The 20,269-nt window shown below is 46.0% G+C and overlaps 2 protein-coding genes across 7 annotated transcripts in view; one reads left to right on the top strand and one right to left on the bottom strand.

Annotated features, from left to right (window-relative positions):
* Nucleotides 1-15,934, bottom strand: part of kcnh8 (potassium voltage-gated channel, subfamily H (eag-related), member 8) — a 41,120-nt gene extending 25,186 nt beyond the window's left edge. The window contains exons 1-3 of one of the 4 annotated variants that reach the window (XM_029167093.2): nucleotides 15,819-15,934; nucleotides 10,199-10,273; nucleotides 7,040-7,219 (exon numbers count right to left, since the gene is read on the bottom strand). In XM_029167093.2, the coding sequence (XP_029022926.1) occupies nucleotides 7,040-7,184 (145 nt within the window). In that variant the 5' untranslated portion in view covers nucleotides 7,185-7,219; nucleotides 10,199-10,273; nucleotides 15,819-15,934. Of the gene's footprint in view, nucleotides 1-2,861; nucleotides 3,486-7,039; nucleotides 7,220-8,214; nucleotides 8,335-10,198; nucleotides 10,274-11,846; nucleotides 12,152-15,818 lie in introns of those variants that run through there. The other 3 variants (XM_029167094.3, XM_055513042.1, XM_029167095.3) reach the window with 3 other exon arrangements.
* Nucleotides 7,147-19,546, top strand: satb1a (SATB homeobox 1a). 3 transcript variants are annotated; one of them, XM_041072930.2, is made up of 11 exons: nucleotides 7,147-7,285; nucleotides 8,883-9,112; nucleotides 9,323-9,499; nucleotides 9,594-9,720; nucleotides 10,499-10,646; nucleotides 11,814-11,925; nucleotides 12,172-12,713; nucleotides 13,695-13,892; nucleotides 14,090-14,245; nucleotides 15,898-16,101; nucleotides 16,604-19,546. In XM_041072930.2, the coding sequence occupies exons 2-11, from the start codon at nucleotides 8,896-8,898 to the stop codon at nucleotides 17,465-17,467; spliced, it is 2,745 nt and encodes a 914-aa protein (XP_040928864.1). In that variant the 5' UTR covers nucleotides 7,147-7,285; nucleotides 8,883-8,895; the 3' UTR covers nucleotides 17,468-19,546. The 3 variants fall into 3 exon arrangements, with proteins under 3 accessions (XP_040928864.1, XP_029022945.1, XP_040928863.1); XM_029167112.3 differs by lacking the exon at nucleotides 7,147-7,285 and adding an exon at nucleotides 8,197-8,337 and having other exon boundaries at nucleotides 10,523-10,646; XM_041072929.2 differs by lacking the exon at nucleotides 7,147-7,285 and adding an exon at nucleotides 8,197-8,337.
* Nucleotides 19,547-20,269: the final 723 nt, after the last annotated feature.

The following is a 20,269-nucleotide window of genomic DNA, read 5'->3' as shown; positions in this document are numbered from 1 at the left end:
ACTACAGTCAATGATGATTGATTACTCGCTCCCCGCCTCATAACTGCACTCATTACTTCCTTCACAGTCCACATCAGACCTGCTTTCCCCAGTTAGAATAATAAAAGTGTAAACTAACAGTCTTCTAAGTTCCTAATAAAGAAAATTAAGACACTTTCTGGGGCTCTCTCTGCTAATCCCAGCAAACGGTGGAGGTTATCTCCACTTTAATAAACCTTGTTGAAACATATGTGCGTCAGCATGTGGTCCGTGGTCTTTCAAACTCAGTAATTAGCTCCCTGGGTCTTACTGCGGGTCATAAGGTTGCTCGTGAGACCGCGCCACAGCGGTGTGAGCTCTCTCTTGTCTGAGACAGCAGGATCTGATAGTGACAGCTCCTTCCATTGTGCGCGGTACTCTGATGAGTTTTAAACATTCACCTGCCGGCAAGTAATCACGACGTGGGATCCCAAAGCCACTTTAAACGGCTTAATTAGATGTGCTGCTTGGAAAAAAAAAAAAAAAAAAGTTAATCAGTGGAGAGGAAACTTCTGCCGTGCTATCCTTATGTTCAAAGACAGCTGAGCGCACAAACACACACATCCACACACAAAACCGAGGAAGCTACTTCCATGAAAAGCTCTTTCTCTCTCGCGCTCTCTGTATTTTTCATTCACGCACACACACCTAAACATCACCAGCCCCTCCCTGGGCCGACTCAGCACACAGCTGTTCCACGTCTTGGTGTTGGCGATAGTGACAGTAATTATCTGCCTTGTGGAGGTGGAACCAGTGTGAGATGAAATACAAAAGCTCGTACAGCATGCGGCACGCGCCGGGAGACTCTGCGTTGCTGTGGGCTACAAGTGCACAGTCAAACCATCTGCATCATTTGGCAGGAGGACCTCCTTCTCCTCCTTCTCCCCAGCGGAGGTCAGCGTGGAGCGGTTAGCTCTGCCCAGGCCGCTCCCACAGGCCCGGAGCGGGTTGGGAGGACGGGCGGAGGTGTGATTCTCCAGCTGAATGCAGTGGGTCACGGCAGTCTCACGCAGTCATCACACAGTTACACATTCTGTTATTTTAGTCTCTGGCAAACAGGGACGCACTGAACCCGGCGCAGTGTCTGTGTCAAACTATTAGACAACAGAACAACTTATTTAAAGCCTTGAACATGTGCATCTCGTCCTGGTGAGCTCATTAAACGAGCCAGTGTGTTACCCGCCTCCATAAAGGGCAACATTAATATTGGGATACCAACAGTTCAGTTTAATAAGCCCTGGTCTGAACCTCTCTGTGTGAAGACATAAGAGGTTTAAACTATTTTAGAGGCCACTTGTAAATGTCCAAAGCCCTTTTTGTGATTTCGAATCGGATTAAAACTCGCCTTCTTTCACCTTTATCCATTTATTTTACACGGTTTCCAGGTCTAAATGACCTGTCCGGGCTTTGGATGATGTCAGCGGGGACCACATAGGAGTGGACCTTGCACTTCCCTTATATTTGCCCACGGCCGGGCCATCAGATGCAATTTGTCCCGTCGAGCACCGCTGCTTCCCGCCTGCACCCTCTCGCGGTTTCAACCCAACGCTAATTTCTTCTACCTCTCTAGCTCAAGGACAGTGGTTCATTCTCTGGGGCTTGACAAACTACTTCTGCCATAGGTACAGTACCACTCCAATTCCCCTGTGTTATGAGAGAGCTCTGGCCCAGGCAGCTGAAAGTTTGTTGCTGCTCGACATATTGCCTGCTCTTACTCATTCAGTGGTGCTCAACCGGCGGTTATGGGGACTGAAATAAGGATGGATGTCTGTGGTTATTATTGCAGCAATATGAACTCACTGCAGGAAGTGCATAATATCCCAAATAGTAGGATATGAGTTAGCTTCAGCCACTGTAGGCATGATATAGTGTATTATTACCCACTGATTTGATTTACAGACATTTCCTATGGTTGACAGTTAAAATCTTTTGAGCAGGTGTGCTGGGCTGGAATGTGTTTAAAAGTGTGCCGTGACACATTACATGCAGAGTCTTGGACACCAAAGAACAATTTATACTGTAGCTGACACTAAATGAGTAGAGCCATAGTCTCCTATACAGTATGTGGCTGTATACGTTGCTGGAGGACCCGACAATAGGCAGGACACACACAGCTCATAAACTGAGGGAATTGTTGCCAATATAAGATTCAATACCAACAATAAAGAAGTGTAACTTTTAAAGGACTCTGAAGATGATTTAAGGGCAGAATAGTGTACCGCTACTGGAGCACACAGTGTTTTATGTTCTGGAAGAAACAAGGCCACGAAGACAAGTGACAAAAGTACAGAGTAAGTTGTTTTTTAGGAACGCCTCAGTGACTCACATCAGCTTTAAGGCCGCTGGCCAATTAATTTTGATGAATTTCTCTTCCTTGTCCAAAGAGAACTTGAAAAGTTTGATTTGTGCTGGTGTACTGTAGTCCCAGCCAGGCAACGTCAGACACGGGCTTCAACTTGTGCACGAGTTTGCTGTTTGTCGCGCACTGTGGCGCCCAGTTAACCCTTTGCCACTGTCTGAGGTGCTGAGGTTACAGCAGCTTCAGCACCGTGGACAGCGACAGGAGCGCCCGGGCTTCCATTCACCTTCTCGCCCTCATATGAAACAATTCTGAATTACGTTAAAATGTCTTAGTGTCAGTGAACAAACCTGACAACCATTCGTTTATGCCATTTGCATTAAGGGAATAAGACATAAATACAAAAACGTAAAACTGCATGGACAACCATTGAGCCTTTGATTTTTGCAGGAATGCATTGTTTATAACCTTTAAAGGCAAACGAGCAGACAACTTTCATTAAAACCATTAGAGCCACCTATAGAAAAAATGTAAGCAAACTTACGTGTGCCATCAAACCGTGTGGCTATAGTATCCAGAAACGTGTTCTGTGGCGCTAATAATCCTTTCATCACAGGCATTTTCTCTGCCTAATGTCGAAGTCCCCATCAAAGTTACCGAAGAGATGGTGCAAGTCGTCCAAACGTGTAGGGTGTTCCCATTGAAGGCGCTGGACCTGTACGAACGAGCGTCTATCTGCTCAGCTCAGCACAATGCGATCCCCCAGTCGGCGGAGAGTGCACGTGAGGCGCGCGCCCGTGCGTGTCTGGAGCTCGTGTCGCGTGTGTGCAAATGACAAAGGTAGCATGAAGCCCCACAGGTGCAGCTCAGGTAGTAGCCAGGGACGACGACGGGAACGAGAGGTCCCCTGTCAGCGGTGCCATTATTATGCGGCCGGACTCAATGATCGTCTCTCCACGGCGCGCAATGGTGGGAGACATCAGTCACTCTCAACTACAACTGCGATCAAAGCGCGAACGGGGGAGCTTTTTGGCGTGGAGACGCCAATATGAACTTTTATTAAGCAGTTTCAACACCTGCTTTGTTTGTCTGCCACAAATACACAACAGGGCATTAGCGTCTAATTAATAGCATTGCTTTCATCGTTTATCCAAACCCTGAGGAAAATTATAACACACACACATACCAGGTTTAAAGGACCGGAAGTCAAAAAATAATAAGATTAATACGATTCAATAAGGGTTTAATCCAAAAATATTAATAATATTAATACGATTCAATAAAGGTTGATTGTGACGTATGTAAAAATATCCCTCATTATAAAAAGGATAAAGGTACTGAAGTAAACAGCGTCCCCCAAAACCACGTGACCTGCACTTGCACAGGTCATAAATAAACAAATAAAAGTGAAACTAAATGCAATAGTTGCATGACATATTGCACAGTAATTGCGTTGGGAGATGCACGGTTCACTTAGGTTGTGCTGGCAGTGTGACAGTCAGCCTGTCCACACTGCTCTTTGTCTCCCCAACACAGTGTACAATAACCTGTCAGCAGCCTCACAGCTGCCGCAACTGACAGGAACTTTACACGAGCGCTCGACGCCCCCTACTGGTGAAAGCCAGACATAACCTCGCTGGAACAGAATAGAGTCTTCGTGCCCTCATGTGGACAGTTTATAGAAATAAAAGCAGAGGACACTATGAGAATGTAATATATATATCTATATATATATATATATATATATAGATATATTACACACGCACTGTGTCACGCGTGTGTGTCTGTGCGTGTGTCTGTATATATATATATATATATATATATATATATATATATATATATATATACATACATACACACAAGGTGATTTATCTTCCTCAAAACCATCAATGTGATATATGTAATTATTTAATTACTAACTAATAAATTCTCACAATTTAAATGAGAGGAAAAAACATGATTCTGCTCAGAGATTTAACAGCTATGATCGCTGTAATCATAAAATCCTAACACGCAAAGTTAAACTCTCCTCTGTAAATCCACAAATGGGATTAGACCCAAGGTTTTTCCATTACAAGCCACATGTTGGAATTACAAGACACCTCTAGCAAACATCAACACACTCTCTCTCTCTCACACACACACACACACACACATACACACACACACACACACACACACACACACACACACACACACACACACACACACACACACACACACACACACACAAAGGCACGCTCTAATACACATGCAAGTGCAATGTAAGAAATGCAACTAAACTCCAATCTAGGTCAATCCCATTACTAAAGTGCTACACCACAAATCAAGCACTCTGCCTCCTACACAGGCCCTCCACACGAGCGAAGCCGTCGCTACAGATGTTACGTCATTTGGACCGAGCGAGACGTTCAGGTGCTCCAGAGCCGACTGATGTGAATCACACACACAACAACAGGCCTGTATGCACAGAAATGCACTCAGCCAAACCTACAGAACACACGCGAGGAAACATGTGAGTCACGTCCCTGAGGTGAAGTGAGAGCGCACACGGATACGTCCATAAACGTGCCAGCTAATGAAATTAAAGCAGACAGCCAACACACAGCGATGCTTCACCTGGGTAATTAAGTGCTTAATGCATCATTTAAGCCTGATCGCCGCTGCGGTGTGTGTCATACTTAAGTTGGTAGAGAAGTGACAGTTGAGTCAAAACGAATCACTGTAGCTCAGGGTGATAGCTCACCTTATTAACCTGCGTTTTTCTACATCACTGTCTTAATTGTTCACTAGCTATCTAATCATTGATCAGATATTCAACCCACTGACTCCAAGGGAGCTATTGTGGTAAACACACTTCATGGCTCTGCAGTTGTGAGAACCTGACCTGTGTCAGGGCAGTGTTGGAAATCTTGAACATTTAGAAGCCATTTCAAATTTCCTCTCAGACTCACACTTGATTGACTATAATAATAGTAATAATATATTATAGATTCTAATAACAGATCATTCTAAAGGGTTAAACTTTTAACCTAGTAAAAGGCTCTGATGCCAGCAACATAAACAGTATTCAAACAGGCATTAAGCAGTAGATACTGAGAATGAGGAACGTGTTTGTTTGCACCTCATCGCTATGTGAATGCTGTTTTGCCTGAATAATGTGCTGCTCCACTGTAAGTTCAGCTCCACTCCTCCGTCTCTGTTCCTTGGTTTGATTATAAACAGTCCAAATTAAACTCTAATCAGATCTGGCCTCATGCCTGCGTTCATGTGTTAAGGCTCCCTCGCTATACGTTGCAAAGGCAACGCTGTGCCAACATTTTAACCTAATGGTTTTTATGATGCCCCCGGGTGACGTACTGTACAGGAAATGGGCACGGCTCTTTAAAGATACAGCTATAAGTTAATTTTATACGCTGACTGTGACAGGGCTAATAGCTCACGTTGTTCTGTCTGTGGAGTGCGTGCACGGACAGATCATCCTGTAGTCATCGCTCACGAACCACCTTCCTAACGCTGGAGTAAACAGAGAAATGACCTCATTCAACCTACAAAATAAAAGCCAGTAGCTTTGGACCTGGTTGTATCTGACAGCTCAACCTGAGCTCCGACTCCCATCTTTTAGTCCCTCAGATCAAATGCGTATCTCATGTCAGAGCTTTGCTGACCTCAGACCTGCTCAGTGACATCTGCAGGGTCCTGACAAGGGTCAAGGTTTAATCACTAGCAAACCCTTCATTATGTTCTTTTCATGTAAATCACATTAGGCAAATTCACCATAACTGTCAGAAAATTCTGTTTGGTCCTAAGTGAAAGACAGTTTATTTCAAGATGGGCTCTTTCACACTGTGTAACCACAAGCACGCATCTGTGACTTTCACAGCGTCTCTGTGCATCTGCAACACTTTCAGCACCGAAAAGTGCAACACTGACTGTTGATACTTTGTTTCCCCCTTTAACGCACCAACATGATCCACCCATCTAACAGCAGCGGACCCACCAACCATATCATGAGTTTATAATAACCACATCACATCCATGGCGAATGAGGTGGAATGAAAATCTAACCTAATTTGGAGAGATACATGGCTGTGTGAGTAGTAGGGTGTCCCCTGAGATGAGGAGCTGTGTGCTGCGCTGGTAGCATGCTCCGTGAGCGTGTAATGGTCTTAATTATCATTTAGCATGCCAGCCTCATTGACAACATATCAAGCCAGTGATAAAATAGGGTGACAGAGAGAGAGAGCGAGAGCGAGAGAGAGAGAGAGAGAGAGAGAGAGAGAGAGAGAGAGGGGCAGATGTGAGTGTATAAACACTTAAAGGCACAGGCACATGCAACAGCAGCAGATGCCGCTAAATGCACACACACACACACACACACACACACACACACACACACACACACACACACACACACACACACAATGCTGAAGTTGTGCAGTTGTATACCCACAGGTGCAAGTGAAAGTGACACACACACACACACACACACACACACACACACACACACACACACACACACACGGACCCTACTGAGTGACATCTCTCTTCCTGAATTAGTCACGATGAATGATGTTTAACCAGCCGTGACTCGTTCTGGCTGGAGAGATAGCTAATTCACTTTGTTTAATTAGTCAAAAGTAGTAGAGCATGCTCTCTCTCGCCAAACATACACTCCCGTTGCACAACATCCGCCGCCTCTCCCACTGGAGTGACACAGACCTGTATCCACGCAGCTGCAGCGCTTCTTCGCAGGCTTCACCAACAGCACGCAACCCATGTACCCGCAGCTCTTCGCGGTGGGACAGGGCTTCCAGGCGCCGTTCGGACATCCCGGCTGCGGAGGTGAGGCGCGTTTCTGCTGCATGAGGGAGGTGTAGTGACAGCTGCAACTTCAGGTTCCTGCAAACAGCACGGAGTGCAAGCTCTTGTTTATCCTGACTGATTCAACGGTAGATAAACTTGGAGGTACAGTGACGGAGTACTTTACTATGAGGTGCATGATTATTGGAGTTCTACTGTGATATAGTTTAGCATAGTAAATGAATACAATATATATTATTGTTCTTCTATTTGTATTTTGTAATATGCTATATTATATAGTAAAGACTATGAAATACGAGCTACACTGTACATGAAGTACTGTATACAGCCTTAAGATAGTATAGCGCTGTACTGTATACTGTAGTAGTACAGTAGTACTGCACGTTATAATGGTGGTGTTGTACTATAAACCTTGTGACTATGAGACACCATCGTTCAGAAGTTAATCTCAGTCAGCCACTTCCAACTTGTCCTGCTCCACTTTGTTACCATGGAGAGCTCCAATACCCTAAAGACAATAATAAGTGCGTGCACAGCATGCGGCAGAAAATAATAAATAGATTTATGCGCAATTGTCACATTTAATACATTTACGGAGCGCGCTAGTGAATTCATTATTACACCATATGCTAATGCAGCTGGGTCCGCGTATTTATGAGCCTGTGTGCGAGTGTGTGTTGGTCTCTCTCTCTCTCTCTCCCTCCCTCCCTGCCTCCCTCCCTCCCTTCCTCCGCGTGCGCATAGGGCTTTGAAGTGTAACCAACAACTGCTGTCCCACAGTCAGCGCTGTAGCCTAATAAATGACAGGGAACGTACTCCAGGAGCTCGGAGGCATGCATTGTTCTCTCCGGAGCCCGAGCCGCGGGAGCAGCGTGTTTCGGATGCACGTGAACTTGCACTGAAAGGCCAATCCGACGCCGCACCGGGGAGCGAAGAGCGGCCGGAGAACGCGGAGGGATAGGGCAAAAAACTACTCGGACCCGAAACACGAGTAAACACGAGACAATGTCGACGTGCAACGGGCGATCGATGTGAGCCGGGGCACGCGCGCGAGCGTACAGCTGAGCACATACCGACAGCCAGGCGAGCGGAGCGGAGCGGGCGTGCGAGGGGAACGTATGGATGCAGCCGACGGAGGGTCGGCGTGTTGATGCGCGATGGCAGCTCGTGGATGCACATTGCGCCGCCTGAAACAGGTTGGTGTCGCCGCGATCAAACTTCGGCGCGATCGGACGCGGGACGATTAGCGCGCGTTTTGCGCGTTCGAGACGGAGCGAATTAGCGTCGCTCGCGGCGGCGCGCGCCTGGAGATGACAGCGGCGCAATTAGGGAAGCGGCGCCGCGGCATCCGGCGGACTTTTATCGTGTTTAGACGGCAGAATCGCTGCATCTGTGTGAAGGTCATCTTCCGGAGCTCACTCGGAAAATTTTCGGATTCAAATGTGCTTTTTTAAAATGATGCTGTTTAATGCAGAGCTGCGAAATAAACAGTTTATTTCCACACTAGCCAAGTAGCTACAGATACTTACTTACAGATCGTACTTTTTAGTGTACTCAGTATTCTGTTTTTTATTGCTGCCTAGAAACTGAACATAGCATATTTAATTGCAATGTAGTCTAATAACATAATAGGAGCTTAAAAGAGTAAAGTTTCAGCATAAACGCACTGCTGACCACATCTCCCCTAATCGTCTCAGTGATTACAGGCTCTTGATTCCCAGTGTCTCTGTCTCTGTGTCAGTGTGAGACCACAGATGGACACCCCGTGTAATGGAGCCATGAAACCTGAGGGCGGTGATCCCGTTATTGACCCCCGGCCGCCTCCTGCCAAGCTGGCTCGACTGGAGCCCAACGGAGCGGGCTCCTCGGCCCAGGAGAGGAGCCGGCAGGGGAGTCCCGTGGCCCGGAACCCGTGCCCGGCGCCGAAAGCGGCCGCGGGGAGGCCACAGGGCAAGAGCTGGCACAGCCGAGGTACATGTTCATGAGCTGCTGGTGAGGGGCTCAGAGAAACACGATACAGCTAATTATGTCAGCGATATGAATGTTATTCTGGTTAATATTGGGTTTTGGGTGATTTGGGGTGAGGAGAAGCTACAAAGCATGATAAGTATATTTCACAGTGAGAATGCGAATGGTTGAGAGATGTTCCACTGCTGTAATGGTTCGTGTGCGTGGCCTCAGGGAGCCTGCTGCCGGTGTTCTGCGTGGTGGAGCACAGGGAAAGCCTCGCGGAAGGGGAGCGCCGGGAGGAGCACGCCGAGTTCGTGTTGGTCAAGCGGGACCTGCTGTTCAACCAGCTGATCGAGATGGCCCTGCTCACGCTGGGCTACTCGCACAGCTCCGCCGCGCAGGCTAAAGGTACGCTAGCACGCGGCTTTGAGGCTCCATCACCGTTCCGCACACTGTTTCTATGTGTGTGTGTGTGTGTGTGTGTGTGTGTGTGTGCGTTCAGGGTTGATCCAGGTCGGCCGGTGGAACCCGGTGCCCCTGTCCTGTGTCACCGACGCTCCCGACGCCACCGTGGCTGACATGCTGCAGGATGTTCACCATGTTGTCACCCTTAAAATACAGCTGCACAGGTAGCGCACCGTTCAACGCCTCTCGTCACAGACGCGGTCGCCTGGTGATTGTTTTTGTGTCTATTTTTAGTCGTAATGAGTCACGTTTGCGCCTTTTTAATAGTTTTAGTTCACTGATAATCATTTTGGAGCATTTAGCATCACACTCATGTCATATTGTAAATCTCCTCTAATGCTTTTTTGTATACTTTTAAAGTATACATGGACCAGCCATAGATCAGAAGCTTCTTTAGGACAGTGCACATGTTAAAGACTAGAGAAGTTGTGACGAGACCCTGAATCCATGAAAGTTTTCTCATCAGACCTTCCCAAGTGCTTCGGTTTATTGCCGCAGCTAAGACTTCATTCTTCTTTCACGCCCCTGAATGTGTTTGTGCTTTATTTAATACACAAGTGTGCGATTCTGTGTTTTGACATAAAAGTCCACGCTGTGGGTGTGAAGGAAAGTGTGAGCGTGATGATGGGGGGTGTTTGTCACCTCAGCGATAGACTGGCAGATCAGATGATGGGGTTCCTTCCTTCGCGTCACGCAGTGCATGCTGGGAGATGCTCCCTGCAAGCAAATAAAAGAAAATCCCCTTATTTTATATTTAAACTTTACTTATCACTAGAAGCAGCACTCAGCCCTTGGAAACTTTCCTGTGGCTTTGAAGGAAGCTTTTTCACGTCTGGGGAAATGATGCCACAGAGTTACATTATGAGACTTTATTTAAACTGTGTTAAATTGCTGCAGTACAAAACAGTAACAGTCTAACATGAGCGAATGTTGCTGCACAAGGAATTCACTTTGGCCTCTGTCCAGCTGTCCAAAGCTGGAGGACCTGCCGGCCGAGCAGTGGACTCACTCCACGGTGAGAAACGCCCTGAAGGAGCTGCTCAAGGACATGAACCAGAGCTCCCTGGCCAAGGAGTGCCCGCTGTCTCAGGTACAAACACACAGCGAAGGTCAAGGTGTGCGTGCGTCATCACGTGCATGTGTGGTCCCGTCGTCAGACAGGGCGTCCGGATGCAGAGGTAGATACGGTACGGAGGCAGCGCAGAGGAGAGCAGCAGATAAAGGCAGATGCATATCTTTTAAAAGCCATGCTGCTCGGCCTGCTGCCTATCTCGATTCCACTGACTGCAGGCCTGTCTGTCTGACTGTCTGTCTGTCTGTCTGTCTGTCTGTCCCCCAGCCTGTCTGTCCATCAGCGTCGCTCTCCGTTAGCTTGTATCTGACTAATTCAGCAATAACATCCATATCTGGCTTGAAGATCTCCTTCAGTTCTCGTGTGCTTAATTAAGCAAATACAAAAACAACTGCAGAAATAATTTTACATTAATCACGGAATATTCTTTATGGATATCCATAATTACCAGCTTAGCCTAGCTGCTATTTTGCCTGAGGGTGCGTAGGACATCTACGGTTTCATATAAAAAGAAATATCTCTGCTTTTCTGATTCCTTCCTTGCTTGTAGAGCGTTCAGATCTGATCCAAGCCTGTCCTCCCTCCCCCTCCTCTCTCTCTCTCTCTCTCTCTCTCTCTCTCCTCTCTCTCTCTCTCCGGTCCTCTCTCTCCTCTCCTCTCTCTCTCTCCCTCTCTCTCATCCTCTCTCTCTCTCTCTCTCTCTCTCTCTCTCTCTCTCTCTCTCTCTCTCTCTCTCTCTCTCTCTCTCTCTCTCTCTCTCTCTCTCTCTCTCTCTCTCTCTCTCTCTCCTATCACTCCCTTTACCCCCCTCTCTTGTTTGCAAGAAGCAGATTAAAATAAATATGAGGAGATGAAAGGTGTAATCAGATGTAAAGATTGCACAGGATGGTCTTCGGGGAAAGACCGAGCGCGTGCGTGTGTGTGGGAGACAGACAAAGAGGAGTAGTCTCCCATGACCTCTGGTGTTTTGTTTGATTACCCCCACACGCGTGCGCGCTTGCGTGCGTGCGCACACACTGACGCGCTCATCTGTCTTTATTATCCTATTTACCTGGGGGTCTTTTTAATAACACTGATCTGAGTTCATTAATATCAAATGTGTGAACAGCTGAGACACCCAGGCTGCCCCTAGCAGGAGCTCGGAGGATCTAATGAATTTCTATTGTCTCCTCACTTCTGTTTCAGAGTATGATATCATCTATTGTAAATAGCACTTACTATGCAAATGTCTCAGCTGCCAAGTGTCACGAGTTTGGTCGGTGGTACAAGCACTTCAAGAAGACCAAATGCTTCAAGGGTGAGGAAGCTCAATCCAGCACGCACACAGTGAAGCCTGTAAAGGGGGTCTGAAGTACAGGATTAATTGTGGTTTACAGTAGCACCAAGACAACAAAACAGCTGACAGGGAATTACATCATTTATAAAACCTTACTGCCAATTAAACTATTCTCTCTCAAGAATTAAAGCTTTTTTGTCTCATACATATTTAATGCACCGGTTAGATTTGAGCCGGTTTTAATTCTCCCCCATTTGTCTCCACCAGAAACTGACAGCTTCTCGGACCAGTCCACGCATGTCACGCTCGCCCAGCAGCCAGTCGCCGCGAGCCCAGCTGAGCAGGGCTTGACCCGCCTGTACCCGCGCGGCGCCGTGGGCAACATATGCGGCCGCCCCCCCCTCTCGCTGCACCCTCCGGGCTTGGTCACCCAACCTCTCAGCTCCCAAATGGTCAACCAGCAGCTGGTGATGGCCCAGTTCCTCAACCAGCAGTACGCCGTTAGCCGCATGCTAGCGGGCCAGAGCCTGTCCTCGTCCACGCAGCAGTATCTGAACCACCCCCCGGTGGGGAGAGCCCCCGCCAAGGTGTTCTCCGTAGCCCCGGACCCCCAAGCCCCACAGCAGGCGCAGGGCGGCCCAGCAGGGGGCCCCACGGCCGGGCTGCAGAACCAGACGTCGGCCGGACCCGGACCCGGCGTGGGGCAGTGTGACGTGCCAAGTGACATCTATCAGTCTGTGAGGGAGGAGCTGAAGAGAGCGGGCATCTCTCAGGCCATCTTTGCCCGGGTCGCCTTCAACAGAACCCAGGTACTGAGTGGGCAGAGGCAGGGTTAGGTTTCACACAACTCGATGTGGGAAGTGTTGTCTGGTGGTGCGATAGCGGGTTAGCGTGTTCTGCGTTTGTTTAGCACGTTGGCATGGCCTTTGCCGCAGTGTCCCCCCTCCATCATGCATGCATGCGTGTGTGTGTGTGTGTGTGTGTGTGTGTGTGCCAGCTCTCTGCAGCACAAAGCTGGTGCCAACACTGAAGCAGATGCTGGGCCAACTAATCACAACCCCTTGGAGAAATGCTGTCTCCCTCTCTACCTCTTCCCCCCTCTCTCTCTCGCTCTGTCTCTCTCTCTGTCCCTCCATCATTTCCCTCACTTTTATTTTTTTATTAAGTTCTGCATCCTCCTTCTCTTCTTTTTTTTTATCATATTGGTCACACTGCTTCCTCTCCTATTGCCTCTAATGCAAAAACATCCCATTATCTGCGTCCATCATCTAACATTCACCACCACGCCCACAGAAATGGCGCTCAAAGGACCGGCTAAGCCCATTGTTATTATTATTATTGGCGCCATTATCATTTTCATCACAATAAGCAGAGCTACTTATTATCCACCCCCACGTTCCTCGGTTGCCAAGTCCAAGGTGCTCTGGTGCCAGTTGTACAAGTTGGGCACGGCGCCAACGTGCCATCCAGAAGCGAGCGACGCATTTGTCAACTGCCGATTTGCGCGGAGCCGCCGTCAATTTGAAAAGCGGCGTTTGTTGGGCGCGTTCGAAGATGATCCATGATTTGAATAAGAAGCCGTAGAATCTGCACATGGTGTTTGAAGGCTGCAAAGACGGAATAATGTTCACGGGACAAGCGAGGAGCGAGCTCAGCACCGACCGAATGGGCTCTGCATCATCTATAAGTTGTAATGGTGCCTGTTTTAATGAGATTTAGAGCTGGATACACACACAGACACTGGATGCATCTGGATCCGTATTGTGTAAATGATGTGTGTGATCCACCAGGGTCTGCTGTCAGAGATCCTGCGTAAGGAGGAGGAACCTAAACACGCCTCCCAGTCTCTGCTGGTCAACCTGCGGGCCATGTACAGCTTCCTGCAGCTGCCCGAAGCAGAGAGGGAGCGCATCTACCAGGAGGAGAAGGAGCGGAGCCTGACCGGATTCACACCCACCTGCAACAACACCCCCCCGAGATCCACACAGGTCAGAACAAACAGAGGCAGAACATTCTGATCTGATGGATCTGTGAAGATCATCATTTACATGTTCCATGTAAAGAATATGATCCTCACTGGCTTCCTGTCTGTTTCATAGAGCTTTAGGTGGAACCTGCTCCATGCTCACTGTGCCGTATTTAAACCCGGCCCTCTTGTCTTTCTTTCTTCCTGCCTCTTTTAAAGGCGAGACTGTCGCCGGTTACAGCAGACAGAGCCATGAGAACAGACAGTTGTGTCCTCAATGTCAGCGCCTCCATCTATGACGAGATTCACCACGAGATGAAGAGAGCCAAGGTCTCCCAGGCTTTGTTTGCAAAGGTTGCTGCCTCCAAGAGTCAGGTGCAGTAGCTGCTTTCTTTCATTCTGTCCATATTTGAAACACATATTTTGCACCCAAAAGTGTCTTGGTTGTTTAAACTTAGCATCCACAATGAATCCATCACTTGAATTAAAGTAATGATGGCTAGTGTGTGTGTGTGTGTGTGTGTGTGTGTGTGTGTGTGTGTGTGTGTGTGTGTGTGTGTGTGTGTGTGTGTGTGTGTGGAGGGAAGCCCAGATAATCAACCAGCAGCTGTACTCTGCAGAGAACTATCATCAGTGCATCAGACTGCTATTGTGTCCTAAATTATCGCTTTAATAGTCGTCGTACACACGCGCGCACACACAAACACACACCAGTTACATCTGCCCATAAACGCGCTGTTATTGGCACATGCAGTCCCACAAACTCGCACAAATGCACTAATACTCACAAGCATGATTTGAGTGTTTATTGTTCTCATTTTTATGGCAGCCCCATAAGCTTGTTATTGCCTTTTGTTTTGAGGATAATTTACCTTCATGGAATGGAAGGCTTTTGGCTGTCTCATTTTCTCTTTCTTTTATACGTGTCTCACAATTTTCACATTTTGTTTATTTTTCATTTTAGTTTCTTTCTACCCCTCCCCTTGTAACTTTCCCTTCACTCCCGTCGTAATCAAGGTGCTTAGAGGTCGTTTGGCCTCAAGGCCAATACAGAGAAGTGCTTCAACCCCCCCCCCCCCCTCTCTCTTTCTCTCTCTCTTTCTCTCTCTCTCTCTCTCCCTCTCTACCCAGTTGTTTGGCAGCCAACACCATGCTGGATCTCACTGCTCTATCTGCACAGTGCATCTGGATGGTATTGTGCTAAATTTGGGCTACAGCCAGGAGTGTGTGTGTGTGTGTGTGTGTGTGTGTGTGTGTGTGTGTGTGTGTGTGTGTGTGTGTGTGTGTGTGTGTGTGTGTGTGTGTGTGTGTGTGTGTGTTTGTGTGTGTGTGTGTCTATAAGCCAGCTTGTAAAGACGATCATGCTCCAGTTCCTGCTTCTGAAACTAACTTGGCTTTACGTTCCTCAATCTGCCACTCACAAGTTTCTTCTGTCGTGATGCAGAACGGATTCAAGGGAAAAATTCTCACCATGATCTCCTAGTTTGGTGATTAGAGCATATTTACTTTTCAAATCCGTCTTTATTGTTTCTGGTTATATACTGGAAGCTTAGCAAACAATAAATCCACAAAAAGCCTTACATCAACCTTTTCTGATTCAATGTGATAGATGATTTCTGTGAACTTTATGTTTACAGACCAAGCAACACTGCTTTGTTGTTTGTTTCTGAATTCAGACACTCAACTTTGCATTTACAACCAATTATATCTACTTAAATTCTAATTAGTCACCAAATGAATTGGAGAGTGGGTGTACCGGGGTGAAATGAATCAAAACTCATCATAGAAATTTACATGTAGTTACCATGGCAATTTTGATGTCCCAAAACAATTTTAGCTTTATGGCTTCGGTTTGCAGTAGAAAAGATTAAATGTGAGTAAAAGTCTGTGCATCAATGTGTTCAACGTCAACAAGCTGATTTTGTGTGTGTTTTTAATGCACATTTACCTGTAAAGCTGTCGTCTGTTGCATTGTGTTTACATGTTAGAGCCGTTTCTCACACCGTGGGTGCATGTTCCTGCTGCAGGGCTGGCTGTGTGAGCTGCTGCGCTGGAAGGAGGACCCCAGTCCGGAGAACCGCACGCTGTGGGAGAACCTGTGCATGATCCGCAGGTTCCTCAGCCTGGCTCAGGCCGAGCGAGACGCCATCTACGAGCAGGAGAGCGGCAGCATCGGCGCGCAGCAGCACTGCACCGACAGGCTGACGGTGCTCAGCAACGACAATGCTCTGGTGAGAACACAAACACAAAATCATCATCCGTGACACGGACAGTGGGTCGAAATCTGGAAAAAACACACGTCCAGGAAGAAAAGTTTCAAATAAAATGTAAAAGATATTTAAAAGAAAACTGATTTAGCAGAGTAATGATCACTAAATACCAAAGATGCTGGAAAATAAAGATGATTACCTCATTAAGCAATAATTAGTGAGACTGATTAGTTCTTTTTTCACTTTCATTACACGTGGATTGATGGTTTGATTACAGCATAGTTAATGTGAAAATACAGTGTATCTCTCTGTGTGAGTACACGTTGAATTGGAGATGGCAAAACCCCCACATTTGTTGCAGACAATTTACTGTTGAGGAACAAAAGAAAATGATCTTATTGTCATGAAAACACAGTGTTTGACAGTGATCACATGTACAGCGTGTTCTATTAATATACATTTAAACGGAGGTCTGCAGTGAAAAAGCTAGATACATTTATGGTTCCCATTTTTTTTCTCTCAGTACCAACGTAATTCCCCACTGCCACAGCAACACCATCTCCAACCCCATCAACCCCTGCAGCCAGAAACAGGACCTCATCTGTCTCCACGGCAACCATGCACAGCATCTCCAGCCGAGTCTGAGGTTGGAGGCTACTGGGGTCATCTGAAAGTGCGTTTCCAAGGCAGGGGCAGTAGCAATGGTGAGCGAGGGGACAGTAAGGACTGGGTTGAGGGGGGAGGAGGAGATAAATGCAGCTTGGGAGGGGACTGGGGCTGCACTGGAGGGGTGATGGATAAAAGTATGAACAACAATGAGCAGGTGGGAGCTGGCAATGTAAGTGAAGAAAAAGCAAATGAGCCTGTAGACCTCAAAGAAGGCAGCGTTAAGGAGAAGGTGTCTGATAAATGGTCTAGCGTAAAAGATGAGGAACGAGGCACAGCCGGGGTTTGTTCTGCTGATAACGTTGAGGACGACATACACAGTGAGGGGTTGAAAGTGTCCCACGAGGCACTCGGGATCCTGCAGAGCTTCATCCAGGACGTGGGTCTCAACCCAGACGAGGAGGCGGTCCACACCCTGTCTGCTCAGCTGGGCCTGCCTAAACACATCATCCGCAGCTTCTTCAACAGCCAGGACCAAGGGCGGTATCAGCACCAGAAGCACAGTGTGGACAGCCAGCGCTGCGGTACAGCACCGGGCTTGTTTCAGGCTGACACGGCTGCGGAGGAGCAAGGAGAGCAGCATTATGCAAAGACTGATACAGAGCAAAGGGGAGTGGAAATACAAAGGAATGAAGCAAGCGACAGAACGGTTTTAAAAGAAGCAGATGCTGGAACTCAGACTGCTCTCCCTATGAAGGAAGAGCGGGAGAGCTACATGTGACCCTGAACACAGCGGGTGACAAATCACGGGTGATGCAAACAGGGATTTTCTCTTAAAGGCTATAGAAAGAGCAAGGGGTGATTAACTGTATCCTTTATAAAACAGCTTCTACAATATTCATCTAGAAAGAATGCACTCGAGACAGAAAATAACTGTGACTACATGTACAGATGATCTTATAGTAAATGTGTTCCGTGTGTAGATACATATGTCTCATTCCATGGGAGCCAGAACAATGAGCATCAGATCTCATGTCACTGTTTAAATAGGATTACCCACATTGAGTGATTGATGTGGGTTTTAAGATACGTTCATGCCACAAATGCCTTGTAGAAAGTAGCACTGCCAGTTTGTTTTCTTTTATATATCTTGTTTTTATTATATTTTATATTTATATTTTGTCAAATTCAGCTGTTTCCTTCAGGTATTTCCTGAATGGTTGTGTTCCTCCATATTGTCAGTCATACTATATTGAACATCTGTTTTCAATTAAACATAAATGGATTCATATACAAGACCGTGCTGTATGTCACAATCCTAAATACATACAGTACATAATTATTTGGAAATAATGTGTGAATTATTACTGCAGTGCCTAATGAATAAGTATAAGAAACAATGAATACAGTTGCTGTAAGGAAAATATTATACGCATTCATGTAGAGGTTGTATTCACAATATCACCTTTGGTTACTGCTGGTAAAGATCAAATTGTTTGATGGACTATTCATAGTATACAGTACATAAAATATTTGTTCTCATGCATGAATTTGTAAAGGTCTCAAAAATGTAGCTGCAAATGTTGGTGTGTTCACACATCTTGTGTTGTGCTGATTTATCTATAGGTTCTAGTTAATTGTTTGCATTCTTAGTACATGTACACACAACGTGTGTTGCAGTATGTTAAGCTAAACACATTGTGTAAATGGGAAGTTCACCTTTTTTCAAGTTTGTCTTCAAACAACAGGTCAGGTCATAGAATGATCTCTTCACTGTTAGGAAGTCGCATTAGCAGCTAGGCTAACATTAGCTTCATGTTTGTGTTCATTTATTTACAGCAATTTAAATGAATATTAAATAATCTTTTCAAATACATTTTCACACAGAGTAGACTGTAGATTGTTGCTCATTACCTACTGCACATATCACATATCCTGATATTTAATGGGAGGTAATTTAATCTGACTGTTGCGGTAAGACAGACTTGAAAGAAAAACATGTGAACGAGTCCTTTAATGTTTTTTATGTTTCCTCATGAAAGATAAATTACGGACCAGAGGCTGCAGAACATGTACATCAAACAGTAAAGCAGGCAGCGGCACTTTTATCTGCAAGTCATAATTGTATGCTTGTTATTTTAATCTGCTCGCTGATCAACAATCTGAGTGAGATTAATAAAGTTGAATGTGTTTTAAGAGTAAACTGGACACATTTAAGTAAAAGAAAAAAACCTTCGAGTCCATTTCAATTCATAGGACTGAACGTTATTCATTTAAAAACTGAATATTTTTTATGTATACAAAATATTACACAATGTTATACTTTTTATCTCCAGATTTGAAGCCTCGTGACACAATCGATGTGAAAGGCTCAGATAGCCGTGAGGCCAGCGTGTAATTTCTGCTGTGAGACAGATAAAACAATGATTGTTTGCTTTCCAAGCAGCATCAAACCAGATATTTGCACAGTTAATATGTTTTGTTTTGATGTGTTGGCAAATGTATGAATCTGGATCTGGGGGCTTTCATCATGGCACAAAGACTAATTGAAACAAGCGGAGACGTAAAACACACAAAGGCATCGTTAAGCTAAATGAAAGGTTCAGGTTATCCCCATGGCATCTACTGTACATGTACTGTATTCATGTTATAATGTTAGTACTGCCGATTTCTGTTCCTTCCGTCTTCAATCTCTTCCGTTTCTAACTCAGTTTCTGTATCGTGCTCTCTCTCCCTGACTCTCATCTCCGTCTCTTTGGGACCTTTTACATCGCTGCTCGCAGACAGTGCAACATTCAAGCCCCATTTGGCCGGGCTCGCTCTATAGAGTAATTCAATAAAGCTATGCTCTTTTCTGTCATCTGTTACCATGACGATACCTTAGCAAGGGCCAACACGAAGTCATGAAAGCCTCATATCAGTAATATTAGCTTTAATAATGATGATAATGGGGCTCTTGAAATGCCATGCCCGTGATGGTGATGGTGATGATAATGGCTACGATGGTCATTATGGGAGCTTTGTGGTAACCCCCCACCACCAGCACACATACAAACACACACAGCACTACACTACCAATGCACACATCTGAGCCATTAATGCTGTCTAATGTCACCACCTGCACATTTATTTTCATATGGTCTCCTGCCTTTTTCCATCATGTCTGTTGTGCTGCTTTTGTTCAGTTTGTTATTGTGGTCTTTGTTGTCTGCGGGAATCGCTTTATGATGGAGGTGTTTGTTAAAAGCACTCTACCCATAAACTTGTCTGACCTCAGAAATTGCTGCAATTTAGTCTCCATAAAACTGTCTTAATTAACCTTCATGTTGCGGAGCTGCTCCAGTGTTCTTGCTTATTCATGATGTGTTTAATTCCTCCTCTGTGCTTGTGGTCGACTGTATACTGCACTATAAGCATCTTACAAGACGCTTTTTACAGCTCTTCCTTTCTGTCTTTTCTAAAAAAAAATCGGAATCTAACATTTGTACCAGAAAATATGTTGCTTCTTCAATAACAGAAAGAACGTATACTTTTATGTACTCACCTACTTTTTTGGTGTTTTACTTTCCAGGTTGCTTTTATT

Source organism: Betta splendens, chromosome 11 (assembly GCF_900634795.4).
Source record: "Betta splendens chromosome 11, fBetSpl5.4, whole genome shotgun sequence".
NCBI lineage: Eukaryota > Metazoa > Chordata > Actinopteri > Anabantiformes > Osphronemidae > Betta > Betta splendens.
This window is presented reverse-complemented; position numbering and strand designations above follow the sequence as displayed.

Excerpts from the sequence above, each read along its gene's own strand:
- satb1a (XM_041072930.2), top strand. The coding sequence starts at position 8,896 with ATGGACACCCCGTGTAATGGAGCCATGAAACCTGAGGGCGGTGATCCC. Across the intron at positions 9,500-9,593 it reads CTCCGCCGCGCAGGCTAAAG|GGTTGATCCAGGTCGGCCGG; the intron begins GTACGCTAGCAC and ends GTGTGCGTTCAG. Across the intron at positions 11,926-12,171 it reads GAAGACCAAATGCTTCAAGG|AAACTGACAGCTTCTCGGAC; the intron begins GTGAGGAAGCTC and ends TGTCTCCACCAG.